The sequence below is a fragment of the Hypanus sabinus genome, chromosome 14 (assembly GCF_030144855.1).
Source record: "Hypanus sabinus isolate sHypSab1 chromosome 14, sHypSab1.hap1, whole genome shotgun sequence".
Classification (NCBI taxonomy): domain Eukaryota; kingdom Metazoa; phylum Chordata; class Chondrichthyes; order Myliobatiformes; family Dasyatidae; genus Hypanus; species Hypanus sabinus.
The window spans coordinates 92,045,481-92,065,314 of NC_082719.1; the positions used below are offsets into that span (position 1 = coordinate 92,045,481).

General features: G+C 39.8%; 1 protein-coding gene across 2 annotated transcripts in view; it reads right to left on the minus strand.

Annotated features, from left to right (window-relative positions):
* Positions 1-19,834, minus strand: part of LOC132404987 (ankycorbin-like) — a 207,860-nt gene continuing 188,026 nt past the window's right edge. For both annotated transcript variants that reach the window (XM_059989645.1, XM_059989644.1), the window contains 4 exons: positions 12,518-14,104; positions 8,687-8,836; positions 7,016-7,081; positions 1-3,334 (listed from right to left, as the gene is read on the minus strand). In XM_059989645.1, coding sequence (XP_059845628.1) covers positions 3,257-3,334; positions 7,016-7,081; positions 8,687-8,836; positions 12,518-14,104 — 1,881 coding nt within the window. In that variant the 3' untranslated portion in view covers positions 1-3,256. The remainder of the gene's footprint in view (positions 3,335-7,015; positions 7,082-8,686; positions 8,837-12,517; positions 14,105-19,834) is intronic.

Below are 19,834 nucleotides of genomic sequence, written 5' to 3' on the forward strand. Positions count from 1 at the left end.
CCCCCTCCTCCTCTCATTTTCCATTTCCCATTCTGGTTCCCCTCCTAGCCCTTCTCTTCTGCTTACCATCTCCCTCTTCATCCTCTTTCTCCCATTATTCACACTCCTCTTCTGTCAAGATTACTACTTCTTTGGACCTTTACCTATTCTACCCATCACTTACTAGCTTCTCACTTTATCCACCTTCTCCCTCACTCAGCTTCACCTATCACCTGCCAGTTTGTATTTCTTCCCCTCCCTAAACCTTCCTACTCTGGCTTATACCCCCTTTGTTTCCAGTTCTGATGAAGGATCTTGTCTGAAAAATGTTGACCCTTTATTCCCCTCCATAGATGCTGCCTGACCTGCTGAGTTGCTCCAGCATTTTGTGTCTGCTGCTCTGGACTTCCAGCACCTTGTGTTTAAGATCAGTGATCTTAAAGTATTGAATAGACAATACACAAAATTAAGAAAAAAAAAATAAAGGTGTAGGCAAGTTGCTTTTTCACTGTTCCATTTGGTTTGGATGGTCCATGGGCAACAGGAGGGCTGCGGACATGGAACATCGCCCAAGTTATCTTTCAGAGAGTCACTGAAGGCACTTTTATAACTGGGTAGAGGGGAGACTCCCTCTTCTACTGTTGGATGTCAAATCAGTACTTGGCAGACCAACTGGAGAGTAAGCATTATTTCATTAAGGGCAGAAATCTAAACCTATATCTTGTCCTCCTGTCATTCTTGCAGCTTGCATTTCCTTTAGTTTTACAATGTCGTGTACAATTCTGCATTAGACTTAATTAACTGCTATGTTGCCTTGAATATTCATATTAATCTATTACACACTGAATTTCAAGACAATCAAATAAAATTTGTCCTATACTCATTATAGGGAAATCTGAAGTACCCTGGCAAGAAATCCCTATTTTATGTTAATTTGTACTGTGCAGGCAGTGTTACATTGTTCACATTTTAAATGCACCTTATGCTAAATGTAGGTCTTCTGGAATCTATATTTTTATTTGTTAATTTAATTGTGGTAATATTACTTTAAGTGTTGTATGTGTGAGTTATACGTATTGAGGTTTGCACCTTGGTCTGAAGGAACATTGCTTCATTTAGTAGTATACATGTATAAGGTAGAATGAAAATAAAATTGAACTTGAACAGTCAATGTTTAGTGGTGGTTTAATATAAACAGGCAATAAAGCAATTTTAAAGAAAATATTGAATGTGAATTAAAAATACCCTTGTCTAGCACATTTGTTTTAAAACTGTAAATTTCTTTGCATATTTTAGAAGAGTAGGTTAAAACATTTTTAAAAACAAATATAAGCAAGTAGTTCACAAAAAGCTCAAAATTACATGTGCAAACAATTCCAGTGGGACAATGCACAATATAAATGCCGACTATTAATTATTCCATGCTTTGTTTGCTTAGAAAAACAGTATAATCTCACTATCAACACTAGGTTAGTTCACACAACTCCAATTGCAAGATGTTGTTATGTATGATTATTCAAGTTAGTTTGTATTTAGCTTTTCACCAAGCTCAGTACACCAAGTTCAGTTCAGTACTCCATGACGACTATTTTATGCACTCCCCCGCCCCCCCCCAAATGATTTTAATTGTATTTAAAATAATTCTTCTTCCAAGACTGATCTTCCAATGTTGCCAATTTTAATCAAATAATCTACAATCTGAACTGAAATGTGGATTATAATGCTGACCATGCTGGAATATCTAATTTAATAAAAAAAACAAGTTGACTATCTAATCCAGTTACTTAGTAAAATGTATTTGTGCATTATTTTTAATGTAACTCTTTTAATGTAATATTGAGTTTAACAACTATGATTTATTTTCTCAGTGTCATGATGTGAATGGTCAGATATTACATAGACACACGAATGTGACATGCAAATCTGTTCATTGTTTAGATTAGTATTAAATATGCTATCAGATCAAATATTACATGCAGCACTGTGCTGTAAATACTGAAACTATTTTATTTTAGCAACTAATTTGTTATCTGTTCCTGATTTAGAGAAGGTCACACAGGATTACAGAATAAGTAAAAAAAAACTTGTCAATAATCATTTAATTTACAAATCTATCACTTAACTATACAAATGGTACAATTAATAAGTTGCAATTGCAGTTTTGTATAGATCTACCAAAATTTACTGTACACTGTATAGCCTTTATGTAGCATATTGTATTCATATAATTGAATAATGGCTTGACTTCCCAGGTACTGTTTCAAACCTTCAAAAGGTCTGCCATTCGATTTTCTAGAAATGAACCAATGCATTAAGCTACTAACTAGTGACAAGTGATTATCAGTAACTATTTCTCAAAATGCATAAAATAGTTTCGTTGGATAAGTACAAGGAAATAATTAATTTAAACCAAATAAATAAGGTTTTACAAAAAAAAACTTACGATGGAGCAAAAGAAATTGCTTTTCAACTTCTGCATCATGTTGAGATAACAGGATGGGCCGTGGAGTTGACTGAGCAATGAATGCACCATTAGGGGTGGAGGGGGGTGGGGAAGAGGGGAAGCAGATTTAAACTGGAATGCTTCAAAAGAAGAATAATAGCAAGACTTCACTAACTAGGCTGACAAAGATAAAAAAAGGGAAAAACAATGTTGCTGTGATCCCTGGAGCAACATTAGTCAAAAAAAAAACCGTGCAGAATTTTACAACTGATTTTCATGTAACCCATCTTTATCTAATCTTGACACTAACTTCTATCTACAACTCCAACCCAAATCTTTCAGCTAATTTCCCTGTTTTTCTCTTATTTGGCACAGCTCCCCAAGGGTTACATGCACTGTTTGGGATGACAAGATGGCTTTAAGCTTCATCACTGTATTCTGTGTCTGCATCTCAAAACAGCACATGCTATAATTTATCATCTATTTTTACTAGTACATATCTGATCTTAGTTGTTTCTGGTTATTACCATAACCAACAATATCATGATTTTGCCATACTTACACTAAATGAGTATTAACAGACATAGCATAATGAAGTTCTATAAACTATTATGTTCCCACAGAAATTCACCATGGGCAGATTTGAACAAACGTACAGGCTACATACCATGAAACACGATGACAAGGAAGACACAGCTAGTAGGTTGAACAAAGAAAGCATCTGAAAATTATTTTTCTTTGCAACTTTAATCAACCATTATCCCACAATCATTGTTTAACAGCAGTGACTAAAGAATATTCAGCAATTAGCATACTTAGGTGATGTTATACATTTTACTTCATTTGTGTTGGAGCTTTGCACATGGTCAAAATCTGTTTCAGAGCTTTCTGAACATCTTCATCCATTTGACCCTGGAAAATAACATTAGAACAGCATGAAAGCGAAATGTCAAAATTAAAACTTCTGGCTCCAAAACAGATGCAGTAGTGCAATTAAGGTCCTTAAGGGTTAGAATTGATTTTTTTATTGACACATATACAGAGGAACAGTGAAAAGTTTGCCTTCTATTAAGTTCATACAGTTCAGATCATTACACAGTGCACTGAGGTAGTACAAAGTAAAACAATAACAGAATACAAAATAAAGTGTGACAGCTACAGGGAAAGTGCAGAACGGTAAATAAGGTACAAACATAATGAGGTAGACTGAGGTTAAGCTTCCATCTTATTGTACTATAGTCTTACAATGCTTGAGGATGATACCACACAAATAGAGGTCTCAGGATGCTACTTAACCGCATTTGTGGACAGTGTAGAAAAAGGAAGGTATTGGTAGTTTTAGCTAGAAAAACAGGTTCCTGCCCGCCCCCATCTCAGTACTAAGAAAGCAGTATTCAGAATACATTGGACAAATTTGACATGAATAGAGTTTCTTCGTTTTTAAAAAAAATTACATACACCTAACAGGTTTACTATAGATGCATCTTAACCTCTTAAGGAATAAAACTAAACTTCTCTGCTTCACCCCTCCAAACGTGTGAGCTTTGGTCAGATGGTATGTTGAAAATTTAATGATCTCACCTTTTTTTAAAAGAAAAGGCTTATCATTCAGAGAGGGTAGGGGGTAGAGATACGTCTCTACCAAAGGAGGTGTAAGGCACTTGTTCCCTCTGCTGGCCTGCAGGTCACTCTTGGGCAAGCTGTAGCACCTGCTTAGCCCCCCCGATCAGAGTCACATGAAGCCATGGGTGCAGGTGGTGAATGCTCGTATGAGCAGCTGGTGCACATCACAAGTCCTGGTTATAGTATTAATGGTAAGACACTTGGCAGTGTGGAGGATCAGAGGGATCTTGGAGTTCATAGGACGCTCAAAGCAGCTGCACAGTTTGACTCAGTGGTTAAGAAGGCATATAGTGTATTGGTCTTCATCAATTGTGGAATTGAATTTAGGAGCCGAGAGGTAATGTTGCAGCTATATAGGATCTTGGTCAGACCCCACTTAGAGTACTGTGCTCAGTTTTGGTCGCCTCATGACAGGAAGGATGTGGAAGCCATAGAAAGGGTGCAGAGGAGATTTACAAGAATGTTGCCTGGATTGGGGAGCATGCCTTATGAAAACAGGTTGAGTGAACTCAGCCTTTTCTCCTTGGAGCGATGGAGGATGAGAGGTGACCTGACAGAGGTATACAAGATGATGAGAGGCACTGATCATGTGGATAGTCAGAGGCTTTTTCCCAGGGCTGAAATAGTTGCCACAAGAGGATGCAGGTTTAAGGTGCTGGGGAGTAGGTACAGAGGAGATGTCAGGGGTAAGTTCTTTACTCAAAGAGTGGTGAGTGTGTGGAATAGGCTGCCTGCAAAGATGGTGGAGGCTGAAACGATAGGGTCTTTTAAGAGACTTTGGGTAGGTACATGGAGCTTAGAAAAATAGAGGGCCTAGAGGGCCTAGAAAAATAGAGGGTGAGCCTAGTAATTTCTAGGGTAGGGACATGTTCGGCACAACCTTGTGGGCCAAAGGGCCTGTATTGTGCTGTAGGTTTTCTTTGTTTCTATGCTTACGTGACCATTGACACCAGGCAGACAATCTCTGAAGAGTATTGATAATGGCTGGGATTGCCGTCTTGTAAAGACACTGCCCAGAGGAAGGCAAAGGCAAACCACTTCTGTAGAATAAATTGCCAAAAGCAATCATGGTCATGATCGCCCACGTTATATGACACAGCATGTGATGATGATGACAGCATTTACAAACCTCAGCTCCTCCCTATATATTCTGGAGAGAGCTTTTGCCATTTCCACTTGTATTTTCCTCAGCTCTCCACTCAAGGCTTTTCTACTTTAGAGTGTTGACATGCATGTAAGTGCCTTTTCTCAACTATTTTTCCCTTAGTGATGACAGATACCAAGTATGTAATTTGTAGATAAAACAACATTCTGTCTCAACAACACTCTGCCTCATCTATTGCTTTGAACTGTTTTTACTTATTTATAAAATAGTTAATTTTGCTCCTTTTTGTGTCCTGTTTTTCTGCTTTTACAGATTTCCCCTACACTTTCTGCTTATTTAAATAATGTACTATGAACCTGACATTTACCATTAGCCTATTCTATTGTGTTCGTGCATTCAACTTCTTTAATTATAGGGTACACACAATGACCACTTTATTAGGTACAGAGGTCAAGGTTCAATGTGTTGTGTGGGTTATTTGAATTACTATTTTATAGATTTGCTGAGTAGGCCCACAAGAAAATGAATCCGAGGGTTGTATATGCACATTGATTAAAAAAAAACTTACTTCGAACTTCCTGTCAGCTTGAACCAGTCTGACCGTTTTCCTTTGACCTCTCTCATTTTTGCCCACAGATCCGCCGCTTACTGGCTGTTTCTTTTAAATTTTTCACATCATTTTCTATAAACTTTTGTGCATGAAAATCCCAGGATATCAGCAGTTTCTGAGATACTTAAACCACCCCTTCTGACAATACCAACCATTCCACAGTCAAAGTCACTTAGATCACATTTCTTCCCCATTCTGATGTTTGTCTGAACAACAAACTGAACTTTGACCACGCCTGTATGCTTTTATGCACTGAGTTGCTGCCACATGATTGGCTGATTAAATATTTACATTAATGAGCCTGTGTACAAGTGCACCCAATAAATTGGTCATTGAGTACATTGGTTAGGTTGCCATTACTTCCCTGATTCCTTCCCATCATGGCTTGAATCTCAGCAATCTCCTTTTCAATCTTACCTGCGACTCATTTAATATTTTCACAGTTTTACCTAACATTTTTCCCTCCTGTTCAACTTTCATAGATCCCTTTGCAAGTCCCTGAAATTTGCCCTCCTTCACTATGGATACCTTCTCATTCCTCATTTTCTTTTAATGTTACTTCAATGGAAATCTTGAGCAACACACAACAAATGCTGGAGGAACTCAGCATGTCAGGCAGCATCTATGGAGAGGAAAGGAGTCCTGATGATGGGTCTCAGCCCAAAGCATTAACTGTTCATTTCCCTCCATGGATGCTGCCTGACCTGCTGAGTTCCTCCAGCTTTTTGTGCAAAATGTCCAATATGCAGAACCTCTTGTGTCTTCGTTGTCTTTCAATGAGTTCTAAAATGCTACCAGTTTGGGTCTGACAACTTTGTAAGTCTCTTACTTGGACATAACACTTTCCTTACTTTCTCTTGTCAGCAACATACAAGTCACTTTTCCTGTTGCATTGAGTATCAAAGGGTTTCTTTTATGCATGGCACATTTTATTGAAATAGGGAAAAGCTGGTCGTACAGAAATAGGAGGAACAGTGCGGTTGTATCACAGATTCAGGAACACAGATGCAGCCGATGTGCAGTTTACATGCTATTCTGTGATGGGTGAGAGAAAAGCTTACAGTAGAGCAAATGGGGGAGATGGGATTTCTCTGAGGACTACTGTTGATGCAAAGGACTGAACAGTTTCTTCTATGCATTATTAAACATCATTATATCAAGAACGAAAGAAATCCTTGTGAAATAAACAAAATGCCATTTCAGAATTCATGGCAAAATACCTTTTGAATATAAAAGGATTATTAAGGAAATGTACCTGTACAGCATACAGAAGATGCATACGATAGACAGATACTACTTCATGGTGTCGTTGATTCGCTTCCTATGAATAAGATAATTACATTTTATTAAATGAAGCAGTTTAAAAACACACACAAAGTACAATGACTGAAAAGTTCATGGGGGGTGGTGGTACTTTTCCTGAAGATGGTCACCATTACCAATATCACCCCATGTCGTTCAATGTCAGATTTTGTTTGATAAACATCCTTTAAAACAGCTTCGATGCTTTTACTACCTTGAAGTATCTGTGAGCTGTTGTGTTTTGTTCCAGAAGATGACAATGAACCTTATTTATTTTATTTAGAAATATCACGGGAACAGTCTCTTCAAGCCCAATGAGCCCACGCTGCCCAATTACACCCATGTGACAAATCTACATACTAACCTGTATATCTTTGGAATGTGGGAGGAGACTGGAACATCTGTACCAGAATATTTCGAAGTCTATACCTTATGCATGGTAGCGTATCAGTTAGTGTGACACTATTACAGGTCAAAGAGCTGGAGTTCAGAGATCAATTCCAGTATCGTCTCTCTAAGGAGTCTGTACATTCCTCCCCATGAACGTGTGGGCTTCTTCTGGGTGCCAAGGTTTCCTCCCACATTCTAAAGACATACTGGTTAGTAGGTTAATTGGTCATTTGGAATTGTCCTGTGATCTGCCTCGGGTTTGTTTGTTTGTTTATTTCGTTATTTATTTATAGAATGATTGATTGATTGATTGATTGAGATACAGTGCGGAATAGTCCCTCCGGCCCTTCGCGCCATGCTGCTCAGCAATTCCCCGATTCAATCCCAGTTTCACAGGACAATTTACAATGACCAATTAATCTACCAACTGGTACATCTTTGGACTGAGAAAGAAAACCACAGCAGCTGGAGAAAAGCCACATGGTTACGGGGAGGACGTACAATCTCCTTAAAACTGAACCCAGGTTGCTGGTACTGTAAAGCATTGTGCTAACCACTGTGCTATCGTGCTGCCCTAAATAGATAGGTAGCTGGGCGGTAAGGCTTGTAGAGTTGAAATGGCCTGCTCTGCACTGTATCTCAATAAAAAAAAGCAATAAGAGGCAAAACCTATATTACGAATCAACTCTTCCCGGGCTTCCAGCCAGGTAACCGATGGTTCAATGACAAACTCTACCTCCTTCAGCAGTTGATCCCTGATGAAGATGGCAGAGTTTGTCATTGAAATGCTGACTATAATTGATACCTGTACCCAGCTGGAACCCTGAGAAGAGTTGATTTGTCATATATGCCGGGATAGGCCTAGATCGTTTTTCAAAATCTGTATTCAAAGATGAACTATCCCTACAATTGACAAATAAAGCAGAATAGAAGAGAACAATGTATAGTGAGATCTCGGTAATTTTTCTGATCCCAGGTTTCATTTAGAAGCCTTAGTGGAAACTTGTTGCTTCATAATCATTTATTTTAGTGATTAAACAACGGAACACATACAGAGTATATGAACTGTAGGGCACAGACAGAGGAAAAGAAACAAGATGGCACTTTTGCATAGCCTAGCAACATTATATTTCAACTAAAACAGATTGCTGAGACAAGAAGGAACCAATGAAAAGTTGCAATCATATCTTACCAAAAATATAAAAAAAACCCAGTTCCAACAACATGTACTTACAGATAGCTGGTGCTGTAAATGTTTTACTTGCTGCTGAAGAACCTCTAGTTGTTGGTTTTGCCTCTTGACAGTGTTTGCAGTATAGGAAAGTTGAGAGAGACTGTTCAGTGCCTCCTTCAATTTGCTAACTTCCTTCGAGAGTTCAGTGTTCTGTTTAAATTCACGAAAGTAAGGTGTTAGAAGTGTGAGATAAACCTGCAGAATTATTAATCGTTGAACAATTAAAACTGAAAAGAAACGGAGTACAGCTGCAAGAGATTAGAATCAACGTGTGGCAAGTTCACGGAGAGGAATGGGAGTGCAAATCAAAATTGTGTTTGGATCTGGTAAAAAATGAATGGGAAGAGCTCTTCAGAGGGGCTCATTGCTGCAGAGGAAAATTTCACTAACACCCAATGGATCAACGATGCTGACTGAAGTTTCCTAACTTGCAGCCTCCATCACCAAGGGCAGCAAATACATGGAACATCACAACCTACAGGGTCCCCTCATTCTGAATGGGAAATATATCACTGTTCTTTCTTCATTGCAAGATACAAATCCTGGTGCCTCCTATTTAGCAGTACTTTGGGAACACTTCCACCAGAAGGACTTCCCGTTTCAAGGCGGCTCAGAGGAACCTTATGAAAGGTAATTCAGGATACACAATAATTGATGACCTCTTCAGCAATGCCCAGATCACAAAACACGAATATGATGCTCTTTTGTAAAGAATTCAGTGGCTTATATCAGTATAAAACTGATATAGACGAAAATGGATTTAGAAACCAGATTAGCTTTATTTGTCATTGAAACATCCAGTGAAATGCATTGTTTGTGTCAAAAACAGACACAGTCCAGGATTACGCTGGGGGCAGCCTGCAAGTGTCACCATGCTTCCAGAACCAACACAGCATGCTCACAGTTTATGAAACATAAACCTCATGTCTCTGAAATGTGAGAGGAAACCCACACAGTCACAGAGAGAATATATAAACTTACAGCCAGTGGTGGGAATTGAACCCCAACCGATCACTGGTGCTTAAAGCATTATGCTAACCACTATGCTACCATGTCGCCTATGAAAGAAGCAAATAGAATATCCCTCATGCTAGAAATTTGAAAAAACAGAAATTGTTGGAAGTACATAGCTGTAGTGAAATAAAAGGGTACAGAGAACACTTCTTCAAACTTCCTCCTTGTTCTTTTCTTTCCTCTTCTTCAATCTGGAAATTAATCTGTATCTGAAAATTTATCTTTTCAGTTTCCAATACTTAAGAAAGTTCATTGCTTCTTCTCTTCACAGATGCTATCTGACCTTTTAAGATTTAAAATATCAATGGGACAGTGTGTAATATTTTTCCCATTAACCATAATCCTTGAAATAGCACCTTCTCCAATTTTAATACTTCAGATTGGGCGTTACTTATGTAAATATTGCCAATATTGCTTCCAGCATTGACACCGGCAGGGGGAGGGAAGGCAAGTTCCAATGTTTTCCTAGTAGTATAATTATCCTTAGAAATCTTCTACATTTTCTGTTTGAGAAACAGTTTGCAAAATCCGTACCGTGAAAGTAATGAATATCTAAATATAGAGATAGATAGCAATAATTAACGATCGCGAGGGGGAGGAATTTCTGAAATGTGCTTAGGCAATGCTTCCAGCAAGTTTTTGGGTAACGTATCTGTCTAAGTGGACCACATTTCAGAGGGGAAGCAGCTGCAAAACAGAAATTGTAAGTAACTTCATAGGATTTAGAATAGCTATGGTAAAGAATATCGGTCACTCCAAGTTAAAAGGTCAGGCAACGTCAATGGAGAGGAATAAAGAGTTAATGTTTTGGGCCAAGATCTTTTGTTACTCCTCTATAGATGCTGCCTGACCTGCTGATTTCCTTCAGCATTGTGTGTGTATTTCTGCAGGATCACTTGTGTTTTCAAGTTAAAAGTAGTGTTTTGGGGAAGGGCCAGTTTCAATGGGCTGAGAACAGATCTGGCCTGGATAAACTTGGCAAGCAAAAGCGTAACTGAAAAACAGGAGGCTCTTAAGAGCAGAGAAGTTTCACCTGCAGTCTAGAATCTAGACACATCCCAAGTATAAGGAAAGCCAGAGCACCATGGATGACCAAAAAGATGTACAGTAAAATACAACAGAAAAAATGCATCTTATATGTAATACAAATGTGAACCAGGCTGATTACAGAAACACAAGAGATTCTGCAGGTGCTAGAGATGCAGCAGACTTAAAATGCTGGAGAAACTCAGGTCAGGCAGCTTCTCTGGAGAGAAGTAAACATTTCACATTCCTTCATCCAATTATAGAAAGTTGAGATGGGTTACTTATTAAAAGTCAAGGCTTTAGAATGGTGCAGAAGAGAGGTTGTTCTCCTTGTAGAGCATGAAGCACTTACAATGGGCAAAAACTGCTTCCATCAGTGGAAGGATCTCAATCTAGAGCACAGATTGAAGGTAACTTGCAAAAGGACCAATGCCAGCATGGAAATCATATTAAAATCATTAAATCATATTCACTATATGCTTAAATGTACATGTGACAAATAAAGCTAATCTTTAAATCTAGTATTCTTACATCCTGACTTCTTACATCCCCAGATTCAATTAATTTCACTTCAGTTGTGGTTCACTGAACAATCTTCCTGTACACTAGGCCCTTATTTTGGAGATAAATTCAAGATATTTTCAGGCACAAAATGCTTAAGGAGATTTATGGTCCCCATCTGTTCCTATTTCTTATGTTTCAATGTAAAGAAAATAACTACCAAAGGCACTTTAGAAACCCAGATGTCTTCTCCCTACAAAATACCCCTTTAACTTTCTGATATTTGTTCAAAAGTGACACTAAAACTGATCAAGCATGAGCATCATTCCTCTGCTGAACATTTCCTTCTGCCTTACTACTTCATCTTGAACAAAAATTTAACCTTGTATCTTTAGTTCTCATTAGAAAGCAATTCCATTCTCCAGACCAATTCAAAAGTCTTTGCATTGGATCAATTCAAGAATCAAGGAACAAGTATATTCGCCATATACATTTCCAAGTAACAGGAATTTGCTGTGGTGTTGGCTTGATGTGCAACAAAAAACATACAGAATAAAGAATTAAATGAAAATAAAGTTAGAGGTTAGAGTACAGATATGGAATAAAACGTGCACAAATACCATCATATATTTGCAATGTAAACAACATTATAAAAAGTGGTTTAAAGTGTTTATAATGCAGTGACAGAGTAATACAGGGGTTCCAAACCTTTTTATGTGCCATGGACCAATACCATTAAGCAAGGGGTCCATTGATCCCAGGTTGGGAGCCTCTAGAGTAATAGAATGAGGGAGTTGAAGGGGGTAACCTAGAATGCTGAATCAGATTAACTCCCTGAGGGAAGAAACATAAGATGCTGTGAAGATATTAACAGTCCTATAATGCTTTCCAGAAGCGAGGTTTTGGACAAGGCAGTTTTCAGGATGGGTGGTGTCTGCAATGATTTTTCCTGCCCACTTCTTTGTCCTGGACACATTCAAGTCCAGCTTTGATGCTAGACTGCAGCTAATGGCCTTTACAGCTGATCTGACACATTTTTGTATAATGTTAGAGGATGTTAGGATGTTTCCCCAAACCAGGCAGTAATGGCTAATGTGATGTAGATAGTTACAAAAAGAATGCAGCTCTTTTAATTTCAGAAAGGCATTTCTAGTTTCATTCATTCAGTAACTTGTATTATGCCCGATATTCCTTAAATTCAAATTCTAAATTCATGCATAGTATTCCAGATTGAAAGTTCATGAATGTGAAAATACGCTCTTTTCAGTAAAACTGATAGAAAAGTCTTACCTTCCTGTCTTTATCTTCTTCTAGTTTCAAGGAATCTTTCACCTGCTTTTGCAATTCTTCCATAGCTTGCTGCATATCATGGCCCCTGATGCGAAGCCTCTTGATTTCTTGCTCTTTGCTCAAAAGCTGAGCTTGAGCTGTGTCTCGCTCATTTTTCACAAGCAGATTCTCCTTCCTAGCCTGTGCTACTTCAGCAGAGAGTTTTTCTTGCTCCTTCAATAAATCACTTACTTTAGCAGCCAACCGTTTTGATTCAGCTTCAAATGAAGCTCTCATCTTCTCGCATTCTGATTTTGGAACCATTGCCTCTTGAGCTGCAGCCTTCTCTGTAGCCAAATTTCCTTCTAATACATTCAGTTGTATTTCCTTCTGTTCCAGCTTGTGCTCCATCTGCCGCAATTTGCCATCAAAGTTCTTGATGGTATTTTCAAGAGACATTGTTATTTCTGTATGCTCAGAGAGAGGTATGGAAGTCTGTTTGTGAAGTTCAAGGTCCCTCTGCATTTTGGCATTGTCCTGCTCAGATCCCTTAAGCTTCATCTCCAGTTCAGACAGCTTGTCTTTCAGTTCATCGATGGAGTCATTAAGAACTTCAATTAGTTGTTCGTGTTGCTCTTTATGGATATAGTTTGAATTAACATGTTCAAATGCTACATCGGCCTTTTTACTTTTCAGCTCTTTCAATTCACTTTCTGCTAAATTATATTGTTGCGTCACTGAAGCTAGCTGATTTTTTAGTTCATCTGTTCTTTTGTTTAATGTGGTCAGCGTTTCTTGAAAATCATTTTCCTTCTCTTGTGAGTTTGACTGACGGTTCAGCCTTTCTTGTAACTTTTTAATTTCCTCTTGTGATTCTTTATACTTCTCAATTAGCAAAGCTTTCTCCTGATTGATGTTCTCGATAAGTTGGGCATGAGATAGTTTCATCTCCTTACACTCTCCCTGAGAGATGCAATTGGACAGCAGTTTATCTTTTATCTCCAAGAGCTCTTGGATTTCTCTTACACTATTATTTGCTCTTTCTTCATCTTCCAAAGCCCGTTTCAGCTGCTGCTTCATTTCCTCTAACTCATCTTCATAGGACTGTGTCAACTTTTCCAAATTTGATAAAGATATATGCTCTTCCGTGAGGTGCAAGTCTCGTTGCACCTGTGCCCGCAGACTTGACAATTCCTTCAGTGCCTCTTCATATTTACTTTGTGTTTCTTGGAGCTTCTGCTCAAGGGAATAACCATTCTCATTAATTTCTCCTAATGTCTGCATCCTTTCCTCTGATAATTCAGCCAATAACTCCATTGCCAAAGCATGCTGTGGCTCTGGTTCATCCAATTCCTTTACCTTTGTATTGGAATGACTGTTACTTAAAGCATCAGTTCTTACTGTGGTATTAGACTTGTTTGAAAAGATCTCAGCTTTTAGATTAGTAATTTCAGCTTCAGCTTTTTTATACATTTCCTTTAATTGGATGTAATTAGCTTCAAGTGTACTGTATGCATCAGCTGAATTAAGATTTAGGTCAAGTGGTACTGCTACATTTGGTCTCAATTGTTCATCCTCTAACTTTATGCTTGCCCCTTTTTCCTTTACCTGTGAACAAATCAAATTCACAATTAAAACCCAAGATAGGGATTTTAAAGAGTCCCTGTTTTCATTTTGGCAATTGTTTGAGGCATCTTTCATTGCCATTTACAAATTTCCAACGAGAATTTACAGAGCCAAAAACTTGGTGCTTCAACCAAAAACACTTCTGATGGATCCTGGTTTACAACAAAAATCAGAAATCAAAGTTTTATCTCTAAAGAAAACACATTTGGACAAATATTCTAAAGCTTTTCTTTGTAATTTTGAGGCAACAGTAGAACAATTTATTTATTTCTGTAATTCACTTTAAGAACATAAGAAGTAGGAGCAGGAGTAGGCCATCTGGCCCATTGAGCCTGTCCCACCATTCAATAAAATCACAGCTGATCTAACATATGACATATAGCAATTACAGCACGGAAACAGGCCATCTTGGCCCTTCTAGTCCATGCCGAACGCTTACTCTCACCTAGTCCCACCTACCTGCACTTAGCCCATAATCCCTCCATTCCTTTCCTGTCCATATACCTATCCAATTTTTTTAAAAAATGACAAAATCGAACCTGCTTCTACCACTTCTACTGGAAGCTCGTTCCACACAGCTACTACTCTCTGAGTAAAGAAGTTCCCCCTCGTGTTACCCCTAAACTTTTGCCCCTTCACTCTCAACTCATGTCCTCCTGTTTGAATCTCCCCTACTCTCAATGGAAAAAACCTATCCACATCAACTCTATCTATCCCCCTCATAATTTTAAATACCTCCATCAAGTCCCCCCTCAACCTTCTACACTCCAAAGAATAAAGAACTAACTTGTTCAACCTTTCTCTGTAAGTTAGATGCTGAAACCCAGGTAACGTTCTAGTAAATCTCCTCTGTAATCTCCATATTTTGTTGACATCTTTCCTATGATTCGGTGACCAGAACTGTACACAATACTCCAAATTTGGCCTTACCAATGCCTTGTACAATTTTAACATTACATCCCAACTCCTGTACTCAATGCTCTGATTTATAAAGGCCAGCATACCAAAAGTTTTCTTCACCACCCTATCCACATGAAATTCCACCTTCAGGGAACTATGCACCATTACTCTGTTCTACTGCATTCCTCAATTCCATACCATTTACCATGTATGTCCTATTTTGATTATTCCTACCAAAATGTAGCACCTCATACTTATCAGCATTAAACTCCATCTGCCATCTTTCAGCCCACTCTTCTAATTGGCCTAAATCTCTCTGCAAGATTTGAAAACCTACTTCATTATCCACAACGCCACCTATCTTCGAATCATCTGCATACTTACTAATCCAATTTACTACCCCATCATCCAGATCATTAATGTACATGACAAACAACACTGGACCCAGTACAGATCCCTGAGGCACACCACTAGTCACCAGCCTCCTGCCTGACAAACAATTATCTACTACTACTCTCTGGCATCTCCCATCCAGCCACTGTTGAATCCATTTTACTACATCAATATTAATACCTAACGATTGACCCTTCCTTACTAACCTTCCATGTGGAACCTTGCCGAAGGCCCTACTGAAGTCCATATAGACAACATCCACTGCTTTACCCTCGTCAACTTTCCTAGCAACCTCTTCAAAAAATTCAGTAAGATTTGTCAAACATGACCTTCCATGCACAAATCCATGTTGACTGCTCTTAATCAGACCCAGTCTATCCAGATAGTCATACCATCTCTAAGAATACTTTCCATTAATTTCCACACCGACGTCAAACTCACAGGCCATTAATTGCTAGGTTTACTCTTAGAACCCTTTTTAAGCAATGGAACCACATGAGCAATAAGCCAATCCTCTGGCACCATCCCCGTTTCCAATGACATTTGAAATATTTCTGTCAGAGTCCCTGCTATTTCTACACTAACTTCCCTCAAGGTCCTAGGGAAATAACCTGTCAGGACCTGGATATTTATCCACTTTTATATTCTTTAAAAGCTCTAGTACTTCCTCTTCTTTAATCATCATAGTTTCTGTAACTACCCTACTTGTTTCCTTTACCTTACACAATTCAATATCCCTCTCCTTAGTGAATACCAATGAAAAGAAATTGTTCAAAATCTCCCCCATCTCTTTTGGCTCCACACATAGCTGTCCACTCTGATTCACTAAGGAACCAATTTTATCCCTCACTATCCTTTTGCTATTAATATAACTGGAGAAACCCTTTGGACTTATTTTCACCTTACTTGCCAAAGCAACCTCCTATCTTCTTTTAGCTTTTCTAATTTCTTTCTTAAGATTCTTTTTACATTCTTTATATTCCTTCAGCACCTCATTTACTCCATGCTGCCTATATTTATTGTAGATCTCTCTCTTTTTCCAAACCAAGTTTCCAATATCCCTTGAAAACCATGGCTCTCTCAAACTTTTAAACTTTCCTTTCAACCTAACAGGAACAGAAAGATTCTGTACCCTCAAAATTTCACCTTTAAATGACCTCCATTACTCTATTACATCCTTCCCATAAAACAAATTGTCCCAATCCACTCCTTCTAAATCCTTTTGCATCTCCTCAAAGTTAGCCTTTCTCCAATCAAAAATCTTAACCCTGGGTCCAGTCCTATCCTTCTCCATAATTATATTGAAACTATTTTCATTGTGATCACCGGACCCAAAGTGCTCCCCAACACATACCTCCGTCACCTGACCTATCTCATACCCTAACAGGAGATCCAACTCTGCCCCTTTTCTAGTTGGTACCACTATGTATTGCTCTATCTGTCCGTTAACTCAGCTGCATCTACCTGCCTTTTCACCATAACCCTTAATTCTCTTACTATGTGAAAACCTATCTAACTGTTCCTTAAATATATTTAGCGAGGAAGCCTCAACTGCTTCCCTGGGTGGAGAATTCCACAGATTCGCCACCTCTCTGGGAAAAACAGGTTTTCCTCCTCTCTGTCCCAAATCTTCTCCCCTGAATCTTTGAACCTACTCCATCAGATACTAAGATTATGACTGATTTGCAAAGTTTAAAGTAAATTTATTATCAAAGTATGCATACGTCACCATATACAACCCTGAGATACTCAATAAATCCATAATAGAATAATAACCATGACAGAATCAATGAAACACTGCACAAACTTTGGCTTTCATCCAGTGTGCAAAAGACAACACTGGGCAAATACAAAAAGAAAGCAATAATTATAATAAATAAATAAGCAATAAACAATGAGAACATGAGATGAAGGGTACTTGAGTGTGACTTCTTTGACTTTGACTTCCTCATGTCCTGCAAGGATTGGAATATCGCCTGCCTACAGACCACAGAAACTGCCGTCTCCAATGCTGGCAGACCGTGATCCTTGCTACTGACCTCAATGGCTCTAACGATCCAGAGCAGATTCAACACCCGGACTTTACCGCCATAAATGCAGGTTTCAAGGGCCTTGAACACCTCCCAAGTGCCAACTGCGACAACTCTGACCCCTGGCCTTGACCTATAGGCTGGGTCTTCAAGTGCTGCCCCAGGAACTCCCATCTCCCCTGCCCCCACCAACACTCCGCAATCCCGTCTCTCTCAGGTTCCACCACCAGCTCTTGGGCCCTCGGAGACTGCACCTTCCTCACACTCCATCTTCCCTGAATACCCCAAACTTCCCTTCTCCTCAGACACTACCAACCCCATCCCCCTCCAATCCCAGTTCTCATCCCTGCTGGGTCTTCACCATTCCCTCTGACCTTCCTCTCTCTGAGAAAGAATGTTCTGTTCTCAGTAAGGGCCTCAGCTTTGTCCCCCTGCACGCACACCTCTAAGTTTCGCACTCGCCATGATGCTGCCTCCATCTCCAAGCCTACTTCTTTGGCAAGGACTCTCTACCCCGCACTGATGACCTCTTCTCCAGTCTTCACCCTCATCCTCTTCCTGGACACCCCGCCCTGGTTTTCTGCCTCCTCTGGATCTTTTCATTGCTAACTGCCAACAAGACATCAACCATCTTGACTTCAACTCTCTTCTTTCTAATTCCAACCTCACCCCTTCTGAACACTTTGCTCTCCACTCCCTCTGCAGTAATCTTAACCTCACCAACAAACCCGCAGATAAAGGGAGTGCTTTAGTAGTCTGGCAGACTGACCTCTACCTTGTTGAGGCCTAGTAACAACTCCTCTTACTTACCACTTGAACAGGACCCCACTAAGCAGCAGCAAGCCATTGTCTCCCACACCATCACTGACTTTATTAACTCTGGCGATCTCCCATCCACTACCAACAACCTCAGTTCCCAACCCTACTCCTCCCATTTCTGTCTCCGACCCAACATTCACAAGCCTACTTGTCCAGGTAGACCCATTGTTTCAGCTTGTTCCTGCCCCATTGAACTCATATCGGCATACCTCGGCTCTGTTTTATCCCCCCCTAGTTCAGTCCCTTCCTACCTACATCCGTGACTCATCACAAGATCTGGATCTTTTCACTGATTTCAAGTTCCCTGGCCCCGACTGTCTCATTTTCACTATGGATGTCCAGTTGTTATCCATCTCTATCCCCCATCAGGAAGGCCTCAAAGCTCTCCGTTTCTTTCTTGACATCAGACCCAACCAGTTTCCCTCCACTACCACTCTCCTCTGCCTAGCAGAACTTGTCCTCACTCTTAATAATTTCTCCTTTGGCTCCCCCCTCTTCCTTCAAACAAAAGGTGTAGCCGTGGGCACTTGCATGGGTCCCAGCTATACCTGTCTGTTTGTCAGTTAAGTGGAACAATGTTTCAAGCCTACAGTGGTGTCCATCCCCCACTTTTCCTACGCTACATTGACGACTGCATTGGCGATGCTTCCTGCACCCACGTGGAGCTCACTGACTTCATCAACTTTGCCTCCAACTTCCAAACTGCCCTCAAATTTACCTGGCCCATTTCCAATGCTTCCCTTCCCTTTCTCAATCTCACTGTCTCCGTCTCTGGACACAGCTTATCGACTGATGTCTATTATAAACCCACAGCCTCTCACACCTACCTAGAATATACCTCTTACCACCCTATTATTTATAAAAATGCCAACCCTCTCTCTCAGTTCCTCCATCTCCACTGCATCTGCTCTCAGGAGGTGGCTTTTCTTTCTAAAACTAAGAAGATGTCCTCCAAAAAAGGGGCTTCCTTTCCACCATCATCAATGCTGCCCTCAACCACATCTCTTCCACTTCTTACACATCTGCTCTTACCCCATCTTACTGTCATCCTACCAGGGATAGGGTTCCTCTTGTACTCACCTACCACCCCATCAGCACCCACATTCAGCACAGAATTCACCAGAACTTTGGCCATCTCTAACAGGATCCCACCACTAAGTACATCTTTCCCTCCTCCCATCTTTCTGCCTTTAGCAGGAATAGTTCTTTATGAGACTCTCTTGTTCATTTGTCCCTCCTCACTGATCTCCCTCCTGGCACTTATTCTTGCAAGTGGAACAAGTACAACACCTGCCCCTACACCTCCTCCCTGTCTATTATTCAGTCCTTCCAGGTGAGGCGACACTTCACCTGTGAGTCTGTTGGGGTCATATACTGTGCCCAGTGCTCCCAATGTGGCCTTCTGTAAATCAGTGTGACCTGATATAGAATGGGAGACTGTTTCACTGAGCACCTACACTCCATCTGCCAAAAACATGATCTCCCAGTGGCCACCTATTTTTATTTTAATTCCACTTCTCATTCCAATATGTCAATCCATGGCCTCCACTGTCATGATGAGGCCACACTC